This window comes from Ammodytes marinus, assembly GCF_949987685.1.
Source record: "Ammodytes marinus genome assembly, chromosome: 8".
NCBI lineage: Eukaryota > Metazoa > Chordata > Actinopteri > Uranoscopiformes > Ammodytidae > Ammodytes > Ammodytes marinus.
Window position 1 is genome coordinate 23,467,220 of NC_137212.1, and position 20,169 is coordinate 23,487,388.

The 20,169-nt window shown below is 39.6% G+C and overlaps 1 protein-coding gene across 5 annotated transcripts in view; it reads right to left on the reverse strand.

Moving 5' to 3' along the window:
* The window catches only part of nfic (nuclear factor I/C), a 40,364-nt gene that overhangs the window by 10,944 nt on the left and 9,251 nt on the right, over nucleotides 1-20,169 (reverse strand). For 3 of the 5 annotated variants that reach the window (XR_013844987.1, XM_080032728.1, XM_080032730.1), the window contains exons 2-11: nucleotides 17,788-17,958; nucleotides 17,092-17,268; nucleotides 14,296-14,479; nucleotides 11,348-11,422; nucleotides 11,118-11,192; nucleotides 10,358-10,490; nucleotides 7,030-7,151; nucleotides 3,858-3,971; nucleotides 3,536-3,693; nucleotides 2,890-3,061 (exon numbers count right to left, since the gene is read on the reverse strand). Coding sequence is in view for 4 of the 5 variants with exons in the window: in XM_080032728.1 (XP_079888854.1) it covers nucleotides 2,890-3,061; nucleotides 3,536-3,693; nucleotides 3,858-3,971; nucleotides 7,030-7,151; nucleotides 10,358-10,490; nucleotides 11,118-11,192; nucleotides 11,348-11,422; nucleotides 14,296-14,479; nucleotides 17,092-17,268; nucleotides 17,788-17,958 (1,381 nt within the window). In the remaining variant the exon portion in view is untranslated. Of the gene's footprint in view, nucleotides 1-829; nucleotides 919-2,889; nucleotides 3,062-3,535; nucleotides 3,694-3,857; nucleotides 3,972-7,029; nucleotides 7,152-10,357; nucleotides 10,491-11,117; nucleotides 11,193-11,347; nucleotides 11,423-14,295; nucleotides 14,480-17,091; nucleotides 17,269-17,787; nucleotides 17,959-20,169 lie in introns of all 5 variants that reach the window. The other 2 variants (XM_080032729.1, XM_080032731.1) reach the window with 1 other exon arrangement.

Here is a 20,169-nt window from a genome sequence, read left to right on the forward strand (position 1 = left end):
GGAGGTGGAGAGGGGGGCTGGGGGAGAGAGAACTTCTGGCTCAGCAGTATTAGCTGAACAGTTTCTGGAGCAGAGGCACTGCAATGCAGCAGCAACACAATCCAAGCTTAACACAGAAGGCCCAGCGCTCCTCTTTATGAAAACATATGTTCTATAGTGTAGATATGTTTCTAAATTCATATTGATGCACACACCCACCTGCCTCTTTATCTACCACCGTCATTGTTTGCCTACTGTAGCAACTTCTAATATGTTTTGGAATTAAGCTGCCAATCAATGATATTCTGTCCAAATCAATCCGCCAACCAATGTTTTATTGGACATTGGGTTGGTTATAGGTTTTGTTTGAAAGATTATATCAAATTTGATACTTGTCCGGATTTACACCACAGAGCAATAACCTTCTATTGAAAGCTATTCTACTAATACTAGAGAGTCGGACGAAAGACACAACATACTCTACTATGAATGAGTTAAGATATTACACTTTTTGAAGAAGGAAATTATAAATAAAGAGCAACTTACAAGGTCTAGTCTAGTTAAATCGTATTGAGTCATATTAATTAAGCCAAAGGGAGAGACACAATTTGACTGAGATGCTTTGAGCACCACAAACAATGTATTCTTCACCTTTCTTGTATTTGAGTGACAGAGGTTTCAGAGGTGGATATATTGAAACCTTGTCTTTAAAAAAAGTAATTTTCTGCAAATATTTGCATGGCTAGATACCACTGTGAAGGCTCTTAATCCTCCAATAATCAGGGTTTTTGTATGGTCAACTGAACCCCCCCTAAATTCAGCTTGACAATGTCAAATGAACCATACTAACCTGGGCTTGGTAGAGTCCACCTGGGTCTCGTGGGGTGACTCCAACGAAGGAGGTGCGATTGGCAGGGGGGGTCCCAGGGGCCGAGTATGCTGAGGGTGTTTGTGTTAACATCATCAGTCTCATAATGTCTATAATAATTCATAACTCTTCTAACTTGTAAAGTTGCATGAGGCAGTACTAAAAAATATATGTATAAGCTTATGTTAATCTTTCACTCGGTCAGTGGTTGTTTTATTATTAAGTGACACCAAATAGTCAACCATAAGAGGCAACAGATTTGATGTTGGTGGGTTTATCTTTGACTGGACAGAGTACTGGACCTCTTTTTCTTTTTTATATATTTGTCTATTACAGTTATTTTTATATACAGATGGGTGACAAATTGAAGGACAAACCAACATAAATAGTCTCAGTAAGGTGTTGAGCACCAAGAGCTGTCAGAACAGCTTCAATGTTCCTTGTTGGCATTGGTTCTCCAAGTCTCTGGACTCTACAGGGATGAAACATCATTCTTCGAAAATATATTGCCACATTTGCTGTTTGATGATGGTGCCGGGAGAGGACTGTCTAACACTATGGTCCAACATCTCACTCAGAACTGGATAGAGATGTTTCGTAGGATAAAGGTGATCACTTAGAGCAACTCTGCATTGATTTGCAGTGACTCTTCCCTCTAAGGGGACAAGTGGTCAGTAAAATGTCCCCCCACAGCATAACAGAGCCCCTGGATCCCCTCGCAATAAGGGCCAAGCATTCAGGCCTGTACCATTCTCTTGGTGTACATGTCAGACATGCACTTGCCCACTTGTGGAGAATATGATCAAGGGTGACTCATATGACCCTATCACTTGTATCCACATCCATGAAGACCAGTGCCTATTGTTTATGCACCACTGAACTTTCAAATGTAGGAGGAAGAGTGTATCCTCTGTTTTTCCTTATATATCGCACTAATGCACAAGCATCACGCTTATCAAATGAGCGCCGTCAACAACAAATTCAAACCCTGTTTACTGATGTCTTTCCCATAGATGTAAATGCAGAGTTCACTGCAGTCACTGTTCCTAACAAAACACTTGCCAGTTGAACTGTCTTTGTTTTTCCACTTATTTCAGGTTTTTTCCTTAAATCTGTCACCCATCTGTATATGGAAGATTACAGAAAGAATAAAGGATGCAGTTCGCTCAGCCAGGTGAACCAAAAACTCAAACAGCTACTAAATGGAGTTTGAGCTGGGCTTTCAGATTCATAAAGTTTGTTCAACTAAATACATGGTGAGATACTGTAAGTTGGAGTGGTTTGTAAATACATTTTTGTTCAGGATATTTTAATGTGATTGCAACCTGTACTCAGTTTTAATAGACGTCCTTTTATCAGATGTTTAATAGATGTTTTAAAAGGTATAGGATCTTATTTAATCTTTTTCTTTAATGATTTTGTTTGACTGCCTTTCCTTTACTAATTTAAGTGGTCGTAAAGATTAGAATATTGTCATTGTTATGAATAATAATACTTATCTCATGCAAAGTCTGACTGTAGAAGAATTCAACTTTGATCATTAGTTATTTTCTCAATTTGATGAACTTATGATGAACATGATCTGGGTTGTGGTTCTCTGTTTGCACTTATTTCTTAGAATGATTACAACAACAACAATAATAAATATTTCAAACATATTGCATGAATAAAGAAGGTGATACACACAACTTAGTTGTATACAATTGTATATTACTCTGTGATGTCAGAAGTTTAATAAAACCCAGACTATTGCGCATGTGGTGCATTTCTGTAACCCTTTCTCCAATAAGGAATCAAGTTAATTTGGGATTTCTCAAACTGTCAGACTGGAGCATTTCTACCAGGAAACCTTATTGTGTTATCGTTCTTCTGCACTTCTTTCTCAACCTTTTTTCTGTATTTGCTCACACAAATTTAGGACTATAAATGGTAGCATATTAATACCCATTATAAGGTTATGTACTGTATATATACACACTGCAGATGTCATGCCACACATCAGTACCATCAAATGGAAGTAAGTTAGCATTTTGACCACTTACTTGGTGATGTGGGGGAGTTTGCTCCCCCATCAGAGGAAGTGGTAGTGGCCTTTGACTCTGCAGATAGTGTCGGCCTGGGGAGGGAGGATGGGGGAGGGGCCAGTCCAGGAGGGGCCAACATCTGAGAGGTGATGTAGTGACTGGGCACCTTAACCTGGTTGCTGCCGTTCAGCTGGAAAAATACGAAAGACAGGCAATTAATGATATACTCATATTCAACGAGCGCTACAATACTGCTAAACTATTAACAATAAAGTAAGTCAGTTTAGTCTTATAGTATAGATGCCAGTGATAGCAGCAGAGGAAACCTGAAAGTGCAGAAATTCTAATGTCGCCTCAACAGTCAAAGCAATTATTAGATGCTGCAGATACATGAGTGTGCAAAGGTAGTAACAGATGCCGTTTCTTTGCCCTAACCACTACTCTCCATTGCCCTGACTGTTGAGTTGAACAAGCAGCAGGGGTTACATGTTATCACTCACACACTAGTAGTCTCGCTTTCTCTACTCTCCTCCCTGCTCTTTCAGGTACCGAACTCTGTGACCAAATGGTTTATTGTGAATCGGTATTCTGTACACAGAAATACTGACGTAATTCGGGTATCGAACCCTAGGAATGGAACAGTATTTTGACAGGTTGTACTCACCGAGCTGGGGGTTTGATTGGCAGGATCGCAGGCCAATGAGACCAGATCTTTTAGGGGGTCCTGGGACAAGTGAGGAGGATAGCGGATCGCTCCATGGGGGAAGTAAGAGGAAGACGGGAAATGAAGAGACGAGGAGGGGTGGGGACTCCGAGACATGCCTGGACAGACGGAGAGACGAGACAGAAAGGGAGAGAAGAAACAATGAGGGAAACCACAATTGGTTCTTACTGTAATTGTGTGTGTGTGTGTGTGTGTGTGTGTGTGTGTGTGTGTGCGTGCGTGTGTGTGTGCGTGCGTGCTTGCGTGTGTGTGTCTCACTGACCACTGTGAACAGCTATGACTGGCCGGTGGTGCTGAGTGAAGGAGCCCATTCTTGGCGAGTCTTCCTGGGGAGAGGGACTGTCTAGCTCGGCCTTCTTCACAGGAGGAGACATACCTAAAATACACAAACACACACACATATTTATGGGTGCAGGCAACATTGAATCAAAAAAATAACCTGGTTTATATTTAAAACTAAGCGAGCCGGGTACTAACACATAAAACACAAACCTCCTACATAAAAGTTGCAAGCCTACCCACTATACCACTGGGTCAACAACACCATACTGCGGTACCATCTTAGGACAGCTGAAAGCAGGTCAACTATGGTTGCGTTCCGAATCGCATACTCTTTCTTTTTTCTATTCTACATACTACATCCGACGATAAAAAGAATCTAGTTAGGATGCAGTAGGCATACTATTGGGACATACTTTACTCTCTTATTTCATCATAACATTGCGCCTTGATCTTGCCTCTTGCTTTTATATCCGGCGCATCCCCGTTTGTTTTCATATGGAGGCTTCGTCGATGTGACGTCACTTCACGTGCGCACTGGATTGTGGGTCAGAATCGCCCAAATAGGATGCAGTTTTCAACACTAACAATCTTGGCCGCATGAAGTAGGACATCCGGGTACTTCTAACCATCCTAAATCTGGCCACAAGAATCGGGACATCCTAAATCTTTTTTCTACATACTATATAGTAGAAAGTATGCGATTCGGAACGCAACCTATGTCTACACAATATATACAGTCAGGTGTGCATTGCACTGCATTATATTGCCCCAGTTTGTGAAGTGCACCAGTGGGAAAACTCCCGTGACTACAGAAAACTAGTGTGCCCTTTCTCTGAGACGCTGTGAAAATGGAAAGTAAGGATGGAGGACTGTTTTTTTTTATATATTTTTTTAACTCTCAACTGACTTTTAAATCTCGGTAAGAATGACGGTAATCTGCAATAATGAGCTCTTGCTGATACCTTTAACAATTTAAAAAGAACTTCCCATGGAACATACTGTATGCACTAAACAAAGAACATTGTCATTGTGCTGTATTTGCCCTTGACAGTGGTGCTGATGCATTGTGGGCCCACTTTTCTTAGGGTTTCCAAACAGCTCCATCCTCTCTTGGTCCTGCACTGAGAAATGATCTTATACAGTAATATAGGGACCGGCAGGGAGGAGGCTGTGGTGGTTGCAGAGGATGTTTGAAACAATGGAGAAGCTGCAGTGTCCGCTGAGGATGTCAGAATTCAGGGTGAAGGCTGCAGTGGCTGCAGCAGGGGTCTTGCTGGGAAGCTGTAGAAGCCCTCTTATAAGGACTGATGGGCCAATCACGGGAAGGTTTGGATACATGCCCCTCAAAAACATCTGGGTTAAGGCCAAATGCTTATGGATCAGAATCCAGACAGCATGTTGCTATCCTTACAAGACATGGGACATCATAAATGGTCATTGTCTTGGCGTGATTCATTGAGACTTCACCATTTTCTTCAATGGATTATGTACTTTTAGCTCAGAAAAATGTATTGATCTCAAAGGAGTCATTTGTAGAAGAGCACACAGTACAAGTAAGTGAACACAGAGATATAACAGAAAAACTACATGGAAAAAACAGTGACAACAATTGCACCAACAATTACAACTCACCACGTCCCAGCATCCTTAGTCAAGGCACTGGTGTGTAAGCTGGGTTTGTCAGGCTAGGGTTACACTCTCATCTATGGACTGACCTTAGTATGTTTGGCAACGTGTTCGAGGAGCAAGAGAAAATAATTTTATAATAATTTTTTTTTAATCTTTCCTGAACCAATTCCACTACCACCAGATATACCAGGTGGTCTAAGGTGCACAAATAAATGACTGTACCTATTGCATAGGAAAACTAAGAAGGGCAGGATGACCTTTCCCAGTGCTTGCACTGCATATGCTACTGAAACCAAGGCAATTCTCTAAGCGGAAGTTCATTGATCCAACCTGCTTCACTCCACAGTCCGGCAACTGCCCGGGTGTATGGACGGTGGTAACACCTGTCTCATCCATACGTATAACATACATCGCATCCATCACATTGTTATTGCTCAACAACATCCCTAAGTTTCTTGAAACATCTCTCTACATGTGTATAATTAAACCTTAAACAGTATCTGGGGCCAAGCTTGTTGCGTCTTAACATCTCATGGACAAGTTAGGATGCCTCTTCATGCAGCCTGAGAATCAATCAGGAAATACCATGTTGTTCTTATGCAGTGACTGGGGGTGTTTGATGTTTTACTTCCGTTTAGGTTGATATGCAAACTTTCTGATATAGAAGCAGCTAAAGTACATGTGTAAGTTACCTTTTCCTACTTTAGTCTAACTTGCTAACCTGTCAGATGCTTAGTACCTCACGTGGAGTGAGTCCAAAATACAAGAATGCAGCCTCAGTCAAAGACACCCTCTTGCTGTGCATGGAAGACTTTTTGACTGCTGTGATGGCCAACACAGGGCAGCTGTCTTGATTCATGTTCTTTGAGGTTGTGGACATTTCTCACAGTCAAATGGCATAAATAGTATTCTTTGGCTGCATACCTTACTGTCTTTCCCTGCCTCATTTCATTAGATACAGATTTTAGTTTGTGTTTGAGCACACTCATACTTGCCAACATTAGGCCGGGTAAAAGAGGGAGATTTCCAGGTCATCGTCAAATGGCCTTCCCTCAACGCCCTGACACCATCTAACCCTACACCGCAGTACAAGGACGTGAAAATAAATGACTTTTAATTAGACTTAGATTCATAGCTCATAGTAAAATACAGTCTAAGGGACGGAATATATTGTTGTTTTGTACAAAAAAACAAAAGCATGAGCTGTCGATTGAATTTGATAAAAACTAACTAAAGCAAACTCTCTGAATTGAACTGTGTATTCTGTCTGTAAAGTGAGACATTTGTCACACCACACCACAAAGTAAAATTTCCAATAATGTTATGTTATTATTTGTGTGCTTCATACTATACATAGAATCAGCATAAAAAAGATAGGTATCTACTTCTAATATCAATTGTGTGAGCTGTAAATTGTCGATTAATATCCTATTAAGGATAACATATTTTTAACATGTGTTTTTTTTATTTCCTTTTCCAAATGCTACTGTTACAATTGTCTAGTCTTCTTCTGATTCTTTTACCTCCTTCCATGTCATCAGTCCAGTTCCTGGAGCTGCTGGCAGGAGAGGAAGGTGAGTGGTAATACTCCCCTCCTGGACTGTCAGCCTCTTCCTCCATAGAGCCAGACTTATGACGCTTACTCCTGCAGACACAAACACATGTATACACATTTAGGATTATGGTTTCATTGTGCAGCACTCCCAACATGGCTCGGTGTATGTGTGTGTGTTTTACTTTGCATTTTATTGCATGTTTTTTCATGTTCTTGACGAGATGTTAGAATGAAAATTGTTTCATCTAATGGGCTCGTGTTCACCAGTTTATGTCATGTAACAGACTGTTCGGGGCCGGAACAACCTTTCGCTGCCAACCTATGTAGACTTGCCTACTCAGGGGACTATGTTTTTGAGCTGGAAGCAACAAACTTAATGGTAAAAGAGACTGTGTGCTGTGAGCACTATTAACAAATGCCCATATCCTTTAGAGCGCATTATTAACATCAAAAGTTCCCCCAAATCCTGTAACTTTACAGTATGCACCGGGCCTGATTTTATACTAAGTGCTAAATAAACAGCAGACAGTTAAATTAGAGCTTTCAGTCAGACTGGCAAACAACTAGTATTTCACCGTAACAAGTCCCACCAGGATGCAGCATACACTGGACCTGTGTTACGGCAACAACCCTATTGTATTTCATTCAAAACCCCACCCTCCTCTTGGTCGTCCAGGCCACAACATCCTCCTGTAACTGCCAAAATACAGGTCGCAACTGAAACGAAGTAGACCTATAACAGACAGAAATCCTAGTTTGGAATAAAGAGTCCATTGAAACACCAAGTGGGTGTTTTGAATTGACTGACTGGGATTTATTCTTTAATGACTGTAGCGGTGATCTTAAGTTACATAGCGACATAGTGACCTTTTTATTTCATACTGTGAGAACACTGTCATTCACACAAAACTACCCACAACTATTCATCCAAACAACAAGAAATGGGTCAACAAGGACACGACAATCTGCCTGATTCAATATAAAGAGGCTCAGGATGAGGGAATTGAAGAATGAGTTCAGAAGGAAGGCCATATTATCATAGATCAACTCTTGCCAGACCCAGGCGAATCCCACCAAACTCTCACCATAGATGAACAGTTGGTGACTGACCACCATCCTGAACAGAGTCAACAGCCTGTGGCAGGATGCTCAAAGACTCATTTAGTGCCTTCTGGACTCTGGCCGGGATCCAAGACAGTGGAAAGAATGAAATATAATCCCAATCCCTAAAATGGAGTAAAGTATGAAAGTCTCCCCCTTTTAGATACCGAGGCATGACACATGGATTCAGCACATCCCCATACTAGGATTGTATTCATGGACTTCTCTTCTGCCTTTACCACAGTGCACATAAATGCCTTTAAGCACAGTTTCAGGTCAAACTGACAATTTGGACCAATATGAGGTCCTGCAGCAGTGAAATAATGACTATTTTAAAGTATAAATAGTGTGGCCCTAGTGGCCCACCTGACTGGCGTCAATGTTCTGTCTGAATACTATCAGGCTGTAGATAACTTAGTGCAGGCATTTCGGAAGAGCAGTTATTTTTTTAACTTAGCCACTTTCGCTTTACCTCTAAACACTGCTTCCTGAATATTTGTTTTCAGTAAAGGTCATAACAGTAGCTATACAATCAAGTCTTAGTGTCTTTCAAGAAACTCTACAATGGGTACCGGGCATTCACTACCCTTCAACGGTTGTACTGTGCCTCTTGATCAGGATTCATTGCCATACACGTTATGTAGTTAGAATATACCTGTGTATGGTTTTATCAGACTGTCTACCATATAAAGCAGGAAAGAGCTGTTAACTCTTTTGAATGCAAGCCACAACAGTAGCAGAAGACATGAATGTAACTGTACCAAAGCACAAGCACAGTTCTTGACAACTAAAAAGCACAGTTTCACCTGATCCTCTGCTGCAGCTCTCCTCTCCTTTCACCAACGGTTAAAGTTAACAAACCAAAAACCTTACATAACAGGCAAGGAGACATCAGCACAGCCCCGAGCATGTTTAGGGCCTAGATATTGAGTTATAATCACATGTTTCAATAAATATATACAGTACAAATACAGTAAATCACATTTTAAATTATTCCTATGCGCATGCTATTCAGGATAATCTGAGTCAGCGTCTTTCCATCTCCTCTCACTGCGTGCACATTGCATTTGCAGGCCGGACTGAGAGACAGTTACTTTGGTGACAGATGATGTGTGAAACTTTCCAGTAATTTCAGTCCTACCTCACATATCTACCACACCCACATAGTCTTTATAATGTCATTACAAAGGTGCTATAATGCTGTTTGTATTATGTCGAATGGAGCTGCATTAACTACACAGCAGCAATTACCAGCCAGTGTTCTACAAATGTGTGAGATTTACCTCCCCCACCTTGCAGCAGACCAACCACAAAGTGTTATGAGAGTTAGAGAACAATGACAAACTGAGCATATTGTGTCTTCTGGCAATTTCTAGCCGTGATTAAAGTAAGTGCTAGATACTTCAACATTATTTTTTTTAAATACACAAGATGTTATATTAGTTTAATTAAATTTAATATTATTTCATTTGAATATGAACAATAAACATAATATAGTAGTCGATTAAGGTTACAGTAGTTACACATTCTGTTAAAAGATTTCAGTTAATGCAATTCATTTTAATTCTGAAATGGAATGATGGTAAAGGTCAATGCAAGGTCGCCAATGCAGATGTCTAGCAATTTGTCTGTCTGTCTGTCTGTCTGTCTGTCTGTCTGTCTGTCTGTCTGTCTGTCTGTCTGTCTGTCTGTCTGTCTGTCTGTCTGTCTGTCTGTCTGTCTGTCTGTCTGTCTGTCTGTCTGTCTGTCTGTCTGTCTGTCTGTCTGTCTGTCTGTCTGTCTGTCTGTCTGTCTGTCTGTGTGTGTGTGTGTGTGTGTGTGTGTGTGTGTGTGTGTGTGTGTGTGTGTGTGTGTGTGTGTGTGTGTGTGTGTGTGTGTGTGTGTGTGTGTGTGTGTGTGTGTGTGTGTGTGTGTGTGTGTGTGTGTGTGTGTGTGTGTGTGTGTGTGTGTGTGTGTGTGTGTGTGTGTGTGTGTGTGTGTGTGTGTGTGTGTGTGTGTGTGTGTGTGTGTGTGTGTGTGTGTGTGTGTGTGTGTGTGTGTGTGTGTGTGTGTGTGTGTGTGTGTGTGTGTGTGTGTGTGTAGTTACCCGCTGGATGAGGTGCTGGCCAGCGATCGTCTGAGGCTGACTGGCTGGTTAACAGACTGGTGTGTGTGTGTGTGTGTGTGTGTGTGTGTGTGTGTGTGTGTGTAGTTACCCGCTGGATGAGGTGCTGGCCAGCGATCGTCTGAGGCTGACTGGCTGGTTAACAGACTGGTTGAGGTCGTAGGCCAGATGACCCTGGAGCTCCCCCATAGAGAAACTAGGGCCCACTCCTGTGACTACTGGAGCTACACACACAGGGGGAATACACACAATGGTTACGAACACATAATGCTCTTATAATATATTTATATATTTGTATTACATTCTCTTTCTTTAAATTTTGTAGTATTAACTGATAGCTCATATACTTCAAATCTGTCTGACAGCAGCCAATGACAGACAACATGATACCTCAGACTATCACACTGAGATGTCAATATCCTGCTAAAAGTCAACAAAAAACTGCAGCCAACATGCAAAACACTCATACATAAAGACACTAGTACTTTTCTTAAACATTTATAAATGGCATTACATTTTGTGAAGGTGTAGATGTACTTTAAATGCCATGCTTTCAAACAGCCAATTGTAACAATGGTGTAGTCACAATATCAACCTATTTTCATTGAGGTGGGTGGAGTTGTGCAAAATATATGTGTTAACGCGTAATACATGGCAATTTTGGTAGTCCTCCTGGCATCAAATTGCACTTTTATTTCCACCTTGTATTTTCACACAGAAGTCCAAAGAGCAGTTTCCATCCAATGCACTTCTGTCAATGCACATACAGTATTTCATTCACATGGGCAACTCTCTCTCTCTCTGGTAGTGAAGTTGGGTAAGGGCTTAGGCTGATTATAAAGTGGACTTACTTCTTGAGACATGGACCAGCTCAGTGACACTGAAAACTCCTGATGTCACAAAAGTGTCCTGAAACTCTGGACCATCTGTAGAAAGACAACAGCAGTGAGACACTAATGATGTGTGCGAGGCTAAGAAGAGCACTAAGAATTAGTTCATGTCAATCAATTAGGATTTTTAGAATAATTTGTAAAAAAGAATGTAAGAACATCCCTCCATAATGGAAGATCCTTTACATTACCAATGGTGGCGGTTCGACTGTCCTCCTGATCAGAGCCAACTCCTGTATGACTGGGACTTCTGCTCTGTTCTGCCTCTGGATGGAGAGAGGGGGAGAAAGAGAGAGAGAGCGAGAGAGAGAGAGAGAGAGAGAGAGAGAGAGAGAAATAAAGAAAAATAGGAAATTTAGTTTATTTTTGCTGAGATCAGCAGGGGTGTCTGCATATCGCTATCGTTCAACTTGTGCGTGAAATATGTTATAATGTGTGTGTGCTGTGATAAAAAAAGATTGAGTAGATGTGAACCAAATCAAATGTTCACCATTACATTACTAGTGTGTTGTCGCCAACCAAGTTGACAACAGCAGGAAACTTCCTTTTGTAAATCCAGCATGGGTGCAAAATGTCATGAGATGAGCACAATTTACTGTTTTCCACCACTGAAATACCAAATTACAGTAAGTAGTGCAAGTGTTGAGGGAATGTGCATGACTAGTCTTTCAAGCACAGAGCCAATCAATTCCTTGGTTCAGTAGGGTCTCATATCTTCTCCAATTAGACATTGGTCATATGAGCTGGAGTTGTGGCTGTGCAAGGTTACTCTGCTTTTTCCCATTTGATATGGAATCTTGGCAAAACCAGAGCGAAAAATGTTAAGCAGTTTTTGCAAGTGATCATTAGGTAAGCTAGTAAATGAATGTATGACTTGAGGTCAGCTTGTATTTATCTATAAGGCAGCTCAGACAGATGGACAAATATGATTTCAAACACATTGAGGGTAAATACTGTCCCTTTGTGCTTTATAGAGGAAAAAGTGGACAAAGTTTAGCTTGGGAGATATACTTGACAAACAGTATAGTGTGTGTTGCTGTTACATCTGTGTCTACAACCACAATATTAAAACCAGTCTTGCCACTGTGAAGAATATGTGAGTCAGAGTTTGCCCTTAATAGATCCTGCAGCAAATCTCCTAAGTTTCCCTAGCTGGCTGTTGTTGATCATGTTTATTCTGCACTCAATTGAATTGTAATTTACTGTTGCAGAGGCCTGGTGTCACTGGTGTCTCTGCTGCGTCATTGAAGTGAATGAGACTCTTGCAGCTCCTGAAGGAAGCCACAATATAGAAAACAGATGTGAACACTGTGTTCTCTTTCAGTTGTTTTTGGACTCCATTTGTAGTTGCATTGAACATATGCATACAAATGGTTTCAATGAACTCAGTTTTTAGAAGTTTTCAGACAATTTCCGTGTCACTCAGGGAAGTGCTTTAAAAATCTTCTAGAATAACTTGCCATGACAATGAGTAACTTGAAATGGACTGTCTAGATAATTATGGATCCAAGGGGATGATTCCCAATGGATTTTGAAACAATTTCAATTCTGATTCATCGTTGCTTTGGTTTGCATCACCCTGGCTTGACGATCCTTCTCCACAAAAAATGAATCATTAAATAAATATTCAACTTCCTTTATGCACCACCTTCAGGCCAAAATACTTCATAATCAAATACAGACCATGGCAACCCAGGCAACCGTGTCCCTTTTAAAACTCAAGATTACATTCTACTAAAAGGTTTTGATTGAAGAAATTAAATAGCCTTATGGGTTTTGTTCACTGGAAAGTTGGAAACATCTTTTTCAGTTCAAGAAGTGCAAAACAAATTGACTGCACATAAAGTGTAGGATGGTGGGTGTCGAAAACACAGCCTTTACACGTGTGGTGAAATTATATTTTGAATGAGACCAACAAGGTAGATGTTCTACTCAAAGCAGGTATAATCATTATTAATAAATAATAATGTTATAATGTTTGTCTAGTTTAGCCTGTAGTTTCAGCAGCAGTAACAGCAGATAATGTGTCTGCAGTTTGGCCCAGTGCAAAAAGGAGAGCACAAACCACTAGAGCATATCAACAAAACAGTCTGCTGGCATTTCTGTTGGGAACTGAACCAAGCTCTGTTTATTACACCACTCAACATGAAAACCCAGCCAGAGCCTGAAACTCAAACTAAAGTAGTCTACCAAATGGGAAAGACAGAGAAATGATAAATCATTGTAATTAATACAGAATATAAGTATATAATCTATCTATAAAGCAAAAAATCTCTGTCTGTCTGTCTGTGTTCCTGCTTTAGTGTTAAAGATCACACGTACATTATTTTCACTGTTATAGAGTTAATGTAGGCCTATAGTTAAACACTTCCGCGACAGTGACGCTAATTTCAGTTAGCGTGTCAATAGCGTTTTCCATTTAAACTAGCACGGTCTCGGATAGCTCTTAAGTGAGTTTCGTGAATGTTAACATGATCGCTTCCACAAAATGTTTTAAATCCGTTAGAAACTAACACCTAAACGAGCTTAAGAGTATGTAAAATGCAAAAAAACACATATTAAAGAAAGAACATACAGTAAGTCACATTGACGAGCGATGTGACAGCAATTTCAATGACTGTGTGACACTGCCTATGTGTAGGCTACATCTGTTTCTGTGTCCCACTTTGATATATGGGTTACATTTAAGCATGCATAAGCTACCTGCTTCCTACCGGCCACTGCACTAGTACATCTAAATCTAACCTTTTTTACATGAGGAGAGTGTCTCCCCACTTCACTAGTCAAAACTGGGACTCAATAAAATAAGATACTAAGAATAATAATGAGTCTGACCAAGGCATACAAAAAAAATCTACATTTTCTCCTGTATGGGAAAGCGTGAATTATATGATTACAAGTAGCCTATAACAGGTATGAAAAATGGGGCTATAGAAATAGCAAAGCTATACAAAAAATGGTATACATGTGCCAAAACCATGCAAGGGTTCCACACTGTAGAGATGATCTTGTAAGTTATATCTCCACCTGCGTCAATTCCTAACGTCACCTGTGTCTGCCACATCCCTTTTCATCCACAATCATAATACCAACACAGAAAGAACATCTAACATAGCAATACTGTTGGTCAACTACATACCTCTCTCTTGTACATAGTAAGCGAGGTAGAGGTCAAGCTCTTTGACAGAGACAGAGATGTGTCGAGGCTGAACACAGAGGATTGGATTGGAGCAATGTCCTCCCTTCACCAGCCGCTCGCCATCCGTGCTTTCCAACGGGATTCCTTTAAAAAGGATGACCATCACCAGGTCCAACCGCCACACCTGTGAAAAGAAAAAGCACCCTCATTATTGACAAAAAACAAGTGGCCGTGGAAGCTATTGGTCTTCTAATCAGTGCACATGACGCTGCTTCTATGTTTTTGCAAGTTTTTAATACATTTAGTGTGTAATTTTGACCAAAAATCTGAATGTTCTAAATGAACAGTGGGTACAACTGTCAAATGAATGAACCAGGCACAGGCAACTGTTCTGTGGAGATATCAAAATATAAAGGTAAGGCTTTATATTAAGTAGACACACATCAGCATTAATTGATGCTTAGCTAATGCTCAGTTCATCCTGAGTTAATGCAGGACTCATGTAAAGGCCCGGACACACCGGCCCGATAATCGCCGTCGTAGAGTCTTGAGGGGGCGGGGACACGAATCTGTTTGGTGTGTGCCGTGAAATCGGTCGTCGTAGATGTCGTCGGGCTTCTTTTGAGCCAGTCTTTCAGTTGGAGCAATTTGATTTGTGGAGGGCTAGCGAATCAGTGAAGCCCGGAAGTGAGGCGGGTAGCACAAACAGCTAACAACAGTTAGCCATTGTTTTAATGTGTTTGTTTGTTTGGTTCAGCGAGTACTCACATGCATCAAGCCTTGTTGACTGCTCGACACCATGCTCGACACTCTGCTAAAAATGGTGCTCTTTATGGTCCATAAATATAAATACGTATTTCTATCTATGTTTATGGTCTAGAGAGCCGTCCCATCATTTCCGGCTTCCGTATTTTTTCGGGCCACAATACAGATTAGCACCGCCTGCTGTTATGGAGACATTACGTCCCGCGCAAGCGCAGAGCGTACGGAAAGTCAGCAGTCGGCTTGGTGTGTTCTTTGCACTTTTTTGGCCGCGACGGGAAGACTGGAGCTGCCTGAATCAGCAAACTCCATTTTCGGGTAACTAACCATTAATTGACATGGTTTTCCATGCTAACATATTAAAGTGAAATCATGCTCTTAAACCATTAATGTATGGGACTTCAAATTCACGGTTTTCAGTGATGGTAATTAATTAATAGTATTAATACATTTTAAGAAACATGTCTGAGTTAATCTGTAATAGATATATTAGGTAAGCAATTATCATTAAAGACTCTTTAAGACTGACTTCTGATTAGTTACTGATGGAGTAACCATTCATTCATGGCAGAGTCCTCCATGAGTCTTACATGAGTCCTACATTAACTCAGGATGAACTGAGCATTAGTTAAGCATCAATTAATGCTGATGAGTGTCTACTTAATATAAAGCCTTACCAATATAAAAATAAACACGAGGCAAATCAGGTGATATTGTATCCTGATATGGGTAAAACTAAATGTCAGAACAACGTGTGATGGAGAGGACACTCAGAAGGGAATGTTGCCAAAGCAGCTGTGTCAAACTGGGCAGAGTTAAATATCAAAACATTCATAAACATTGATTAATAGTTCCAAGTACTCTGCTCACCATACCCGTAAGGTTCTGAAAACAAAGCCCTTTATGTCTAAAACTCTGGAAGTATGAACAATACATTGAATAACAGCTTACAGTAAGTAGAGCTGCCCCCAATCCACTTTCTTTTCAGTTCCAATTGGGTTTTGATACTGATTTCAATACCAGAGCTCTTTTTTATATTATTATTATCACAGTTACTATTATTACAGTTGTTGTTTGTATTATGTGTTATCTTATGTGATGCTGTATTATACCACACAGCACTTCTTATTAAATTAGCAAAAATCATAGGAAAAAATCTAATTTAAATCCAAAGCAGTGTATTTGAACTGTTTTGAACTTTTTCATTATGAGTTCCAAAGTATAACAGAATGTAAGACTGCAATGGCATAATAATGAATTCCTTTATACTTCAAAGTGAATATTTAAAATAAAAAGTGAAAACAAAAACAAACAATAAAATATCTACACTACTAAAAAAGAACATCAAATGACAACAATGAAAAACAACAATGGCTGCTTCTTAAGTGTCCATCTTAAAACAGGACAAATCAAGTCAGGCTGTATGTTAATGCAGCAGCAAAAACTGTAAAGAAACAACAGCTTCATTGAAGTCCAAGAGAACATGGTGAAAGGGACCTGGATTAACCTGATCTGACTCTGGAATATGGATCGGTACGTGGATCGATGGCATAAATCCAATATCCCATAAGTGATTTTCGTATATTGGCATCCGATACCGATATTGGAACGGATCGGTCCAAACTCTACTTGTAAGCTAATATTATGTGACAGATTTTACTCAACCGTGGCCCTGCTTTCCTTTCAGATGCAGAATAAGATGTTCAATGATAAATGTCCTCTGCTTATATTGCTTATGTAGGACCTACTCTTATGACCTATGACACAACCATCTCACACTCTCAATCTCACAACAGAATGCACACATTTAATTCAAAACTGGGGTTAGAAAACACCCCAAAAGAAAACGATAAAAAAAAACTGCATGCTTGAGGTTTATTTACATTTGTGTGTTGACCATATATCATACAATCTTTGTTAAGAGGCTCTGAAATAGTCAACATTTACTTACAGTGTTACCTTGAACGGCTGATGCAAAAATAATTGTGGATTAGAACTCAGAATGGGAAATATCAGTATCAGAGTTTATCTCACCTTGTCAGCCTGACGGAGGCAGTCTATGCGTCTCATTTTGCCTTTCTGGTCAGGGTTGGACAGGATGCAGCACGCCGCTTTCTTCCCCGTGATTGACAAGACAAAGTCTTCTCTGCATTCAGGTCTAATGTCCTTTCTTAGCTTTGCCAGAAGACGACTGGCCCACTTCTGTTTCACCTTGGAAAAGAACGATATTGTAAAGGGAGTTGCGTCTATTAATATATACAAAATCACAGTCTGTACTAGCATATTAACTAAAGATTGAAGACCAAATATTGTCATTGTAAAAAAGTGTAAAGTATATTAATATCTTAAAAATGGTTCCACTAGAAATAAAAGGTCTTAATTTTTAGTTAATTTTAAGGTGCTACAAGGAACTTTTAATTATTTCTGAAAGTCAAATTTTTCCTCTGATGATGATAAACTACATGTAACAGCAAATGAGACCATCAGTAAAAAGAATGACAGTTTTATATAGTTTGTCTTAATGCCTATGTCATGTGTACGCTCACCCAGGAACAACAGCTGGAGTAGACACTACCGCTTTTGTCCAAAGGGGGTGCAATAATGAACACAAACTGAAAATTCCTCAGAGCACCTTAATAAATTATTATATCTTCATTTCAATGTATTTGTTTGTAAAACTACAGAATTTTTTTTTATCTAACTATCCAACACTCAACTTATTCATCCCACCTCTGCCTTCTCCCCCAGCAGTTCATCTTTGACCGCTCTCTCTTCTTCTTTGGTCATCCTTTTCTCATGTTTTTTGAAGTACTTCCTTTTCCTTGCCTGGAGGTTGAACCATGTGTAGGCAAAGGCACGGACCTGGGGCAGCAGAGCCTCAATGAATGGATGAAACTCATCCTACATGACAGACAGAAAGATTAACGTAAAAACACGCACAACACACACAATTACCAAAACAACTTAAAACAGAACTTTTGGCAGCAATACAGCAGCGCCTAGTTTTCACTCTTGGTGTTTATGGAATCTGTTGGATTAGATAATCCTAAATCCTTAACACGGACAGACAATGTCTACCCATTCTGGGCACATAATAACATTTTCTATGTTGATAAACATACTGATATTATGTGAAAAAGTGGGGGCGGGACCTGATAAGCCTTTGGCTTCTCCTGCCACCCTTCGGACGATAACACAAAGTAATATGTGTGAATATGCAAAGAGAAAATTGTGTATTGTGTGTAATTGTCCGGAAGAATAATTAATTAATTAATTAATTAATTAATAAATAAATAAATAAATAAATAAATAAATAAATAAATAAATAAATAAATAAATAAATAAATAAATAAATAAATAAATAAATAAAGGAGAGAAAAAGAGGCAATCAAATTAGATAATCTACTGTAACATGCTGTTTACAGCAGATATGTTTCAGGTTTTAGTTTACCCATCTGACAGTACATATACACCCCAGTAGTAATCAATACATTTTTCATTTGCTCTTTATGGACAGAACAGAAAGTCAAACGATATGTTTAGGCTTCAGGTCTATTCTTATGTATGCATGTAACAGAACTCAAGCTTTGACCCAATATCCACTTATTCATTTGTTTCAGTTGTTTGAGATCATATAACAAAGTCGTAATTGGTGGATGAGGTTTGCTTAGATGTCATGGAACTGTAGATGTTTTAACTTTCCATAATTTTGAGCATTTTTTTGTGAACTTCTTTAGTAATAAAACATAATGGAAAGTGAACAAACTCCATCCACTGATGAAGAAGATGATGTTGAAAGCTTTAGAATAAGCTAGTGGACCTTGGGATAAGATTATTTTGATAACCTACTGGTTCCAAGGTCAAGAATATATTTTCATACTAGACTATTAAGTACGAAAATATTATAGGGGAGAACGGGGGAATGTGAGCCATCGGGTAATGTGAGACACCCCCTGTATCTAGGCTATGGAACACATTTTTGGTCATGTGCGATATATGTTTTCAAGCCCCTCTCATTTCCCCTTGGCCATAAAAGAGAGGACCTCATGGTGATGTTGTAAGCATGTTTTTTTCACAAAAAATTTTTTTTTGCATTTAAAAGTAAATCTTCTTGCTGTCAACTTAATCGATTGTTGTGCCAAAGCAAATTGATTCAGGTAGAAACACTTATATCATACATGTTGATGAACTACCAACATATGAAACCATGTGATGATGATAACTGAAGATGATTTGCTGAGAGAGGTAGTTTTTTCTCAAATTGTGGCAGTGAGGTAAAGTGAGACAAATGCTGTGGGGTAAAGTGAGACAATGTCTGTGCCCTCTTTTAATGAATCCATTATATTTGAGGTAGCAAGGAGACTAGTTTGAATAAGACAAAAGACAATGTGGGCTGGACGTGGGGGTTGATGGTTGAAGGGGTGTCAGCAAGGGCATGGGTTGGCACGTATGTATGTGGGGGACAGGAGAGTGACCTTTAACACCAATAGACTCTAAGTAATATGTTGTTATTCAATGAATGATCCCAATAAAACAAATGCAGAAAAATATTAATCAAAGACTCAAAAGATGGAAAATGACAGCTGGGTCTAGTCCTGTGTTCTGAGTTCCAGGCTGTTCTAGGTGATTCTGATTGTTCTTTGCTCTGACCCCCAGACAATAGCTGGCTCGGGTCCTGTGTTATTTATTATATGGTGTATTTGATCAGAGTTACTTTCAAGTGTTTAGAAAATGTTTTTCTAAATTGACCAAACCCCATGATTCTGTTACTCGTCTGACATTAGTTTTGGAATATTTGTTTTTCAAGCTAGCTGTCAGGATTGTAACTGTTACAACATTTGTTGTTATGGTAGTTTCAGAGTGGAAAAAGTAAGTGGATCAGTTTACCCCCTTGATTTCTCTGGTCTATCTCAGTTTACCCCACATCTGGGGTAAACTGAGACACAAAACTACTTTTTTTAAAACAATCATATTTTCACTGCCCTTTGTCATGAATAAATTCTGCTAATGCCCTTTTCTAGTAAACATCCTGAATTAATGGGAAATGTGTAAATTTGACTGATAAATAATTTTAGCTCCCTTAGAGGGAAAAAAGTGTCTCACATTACCCCC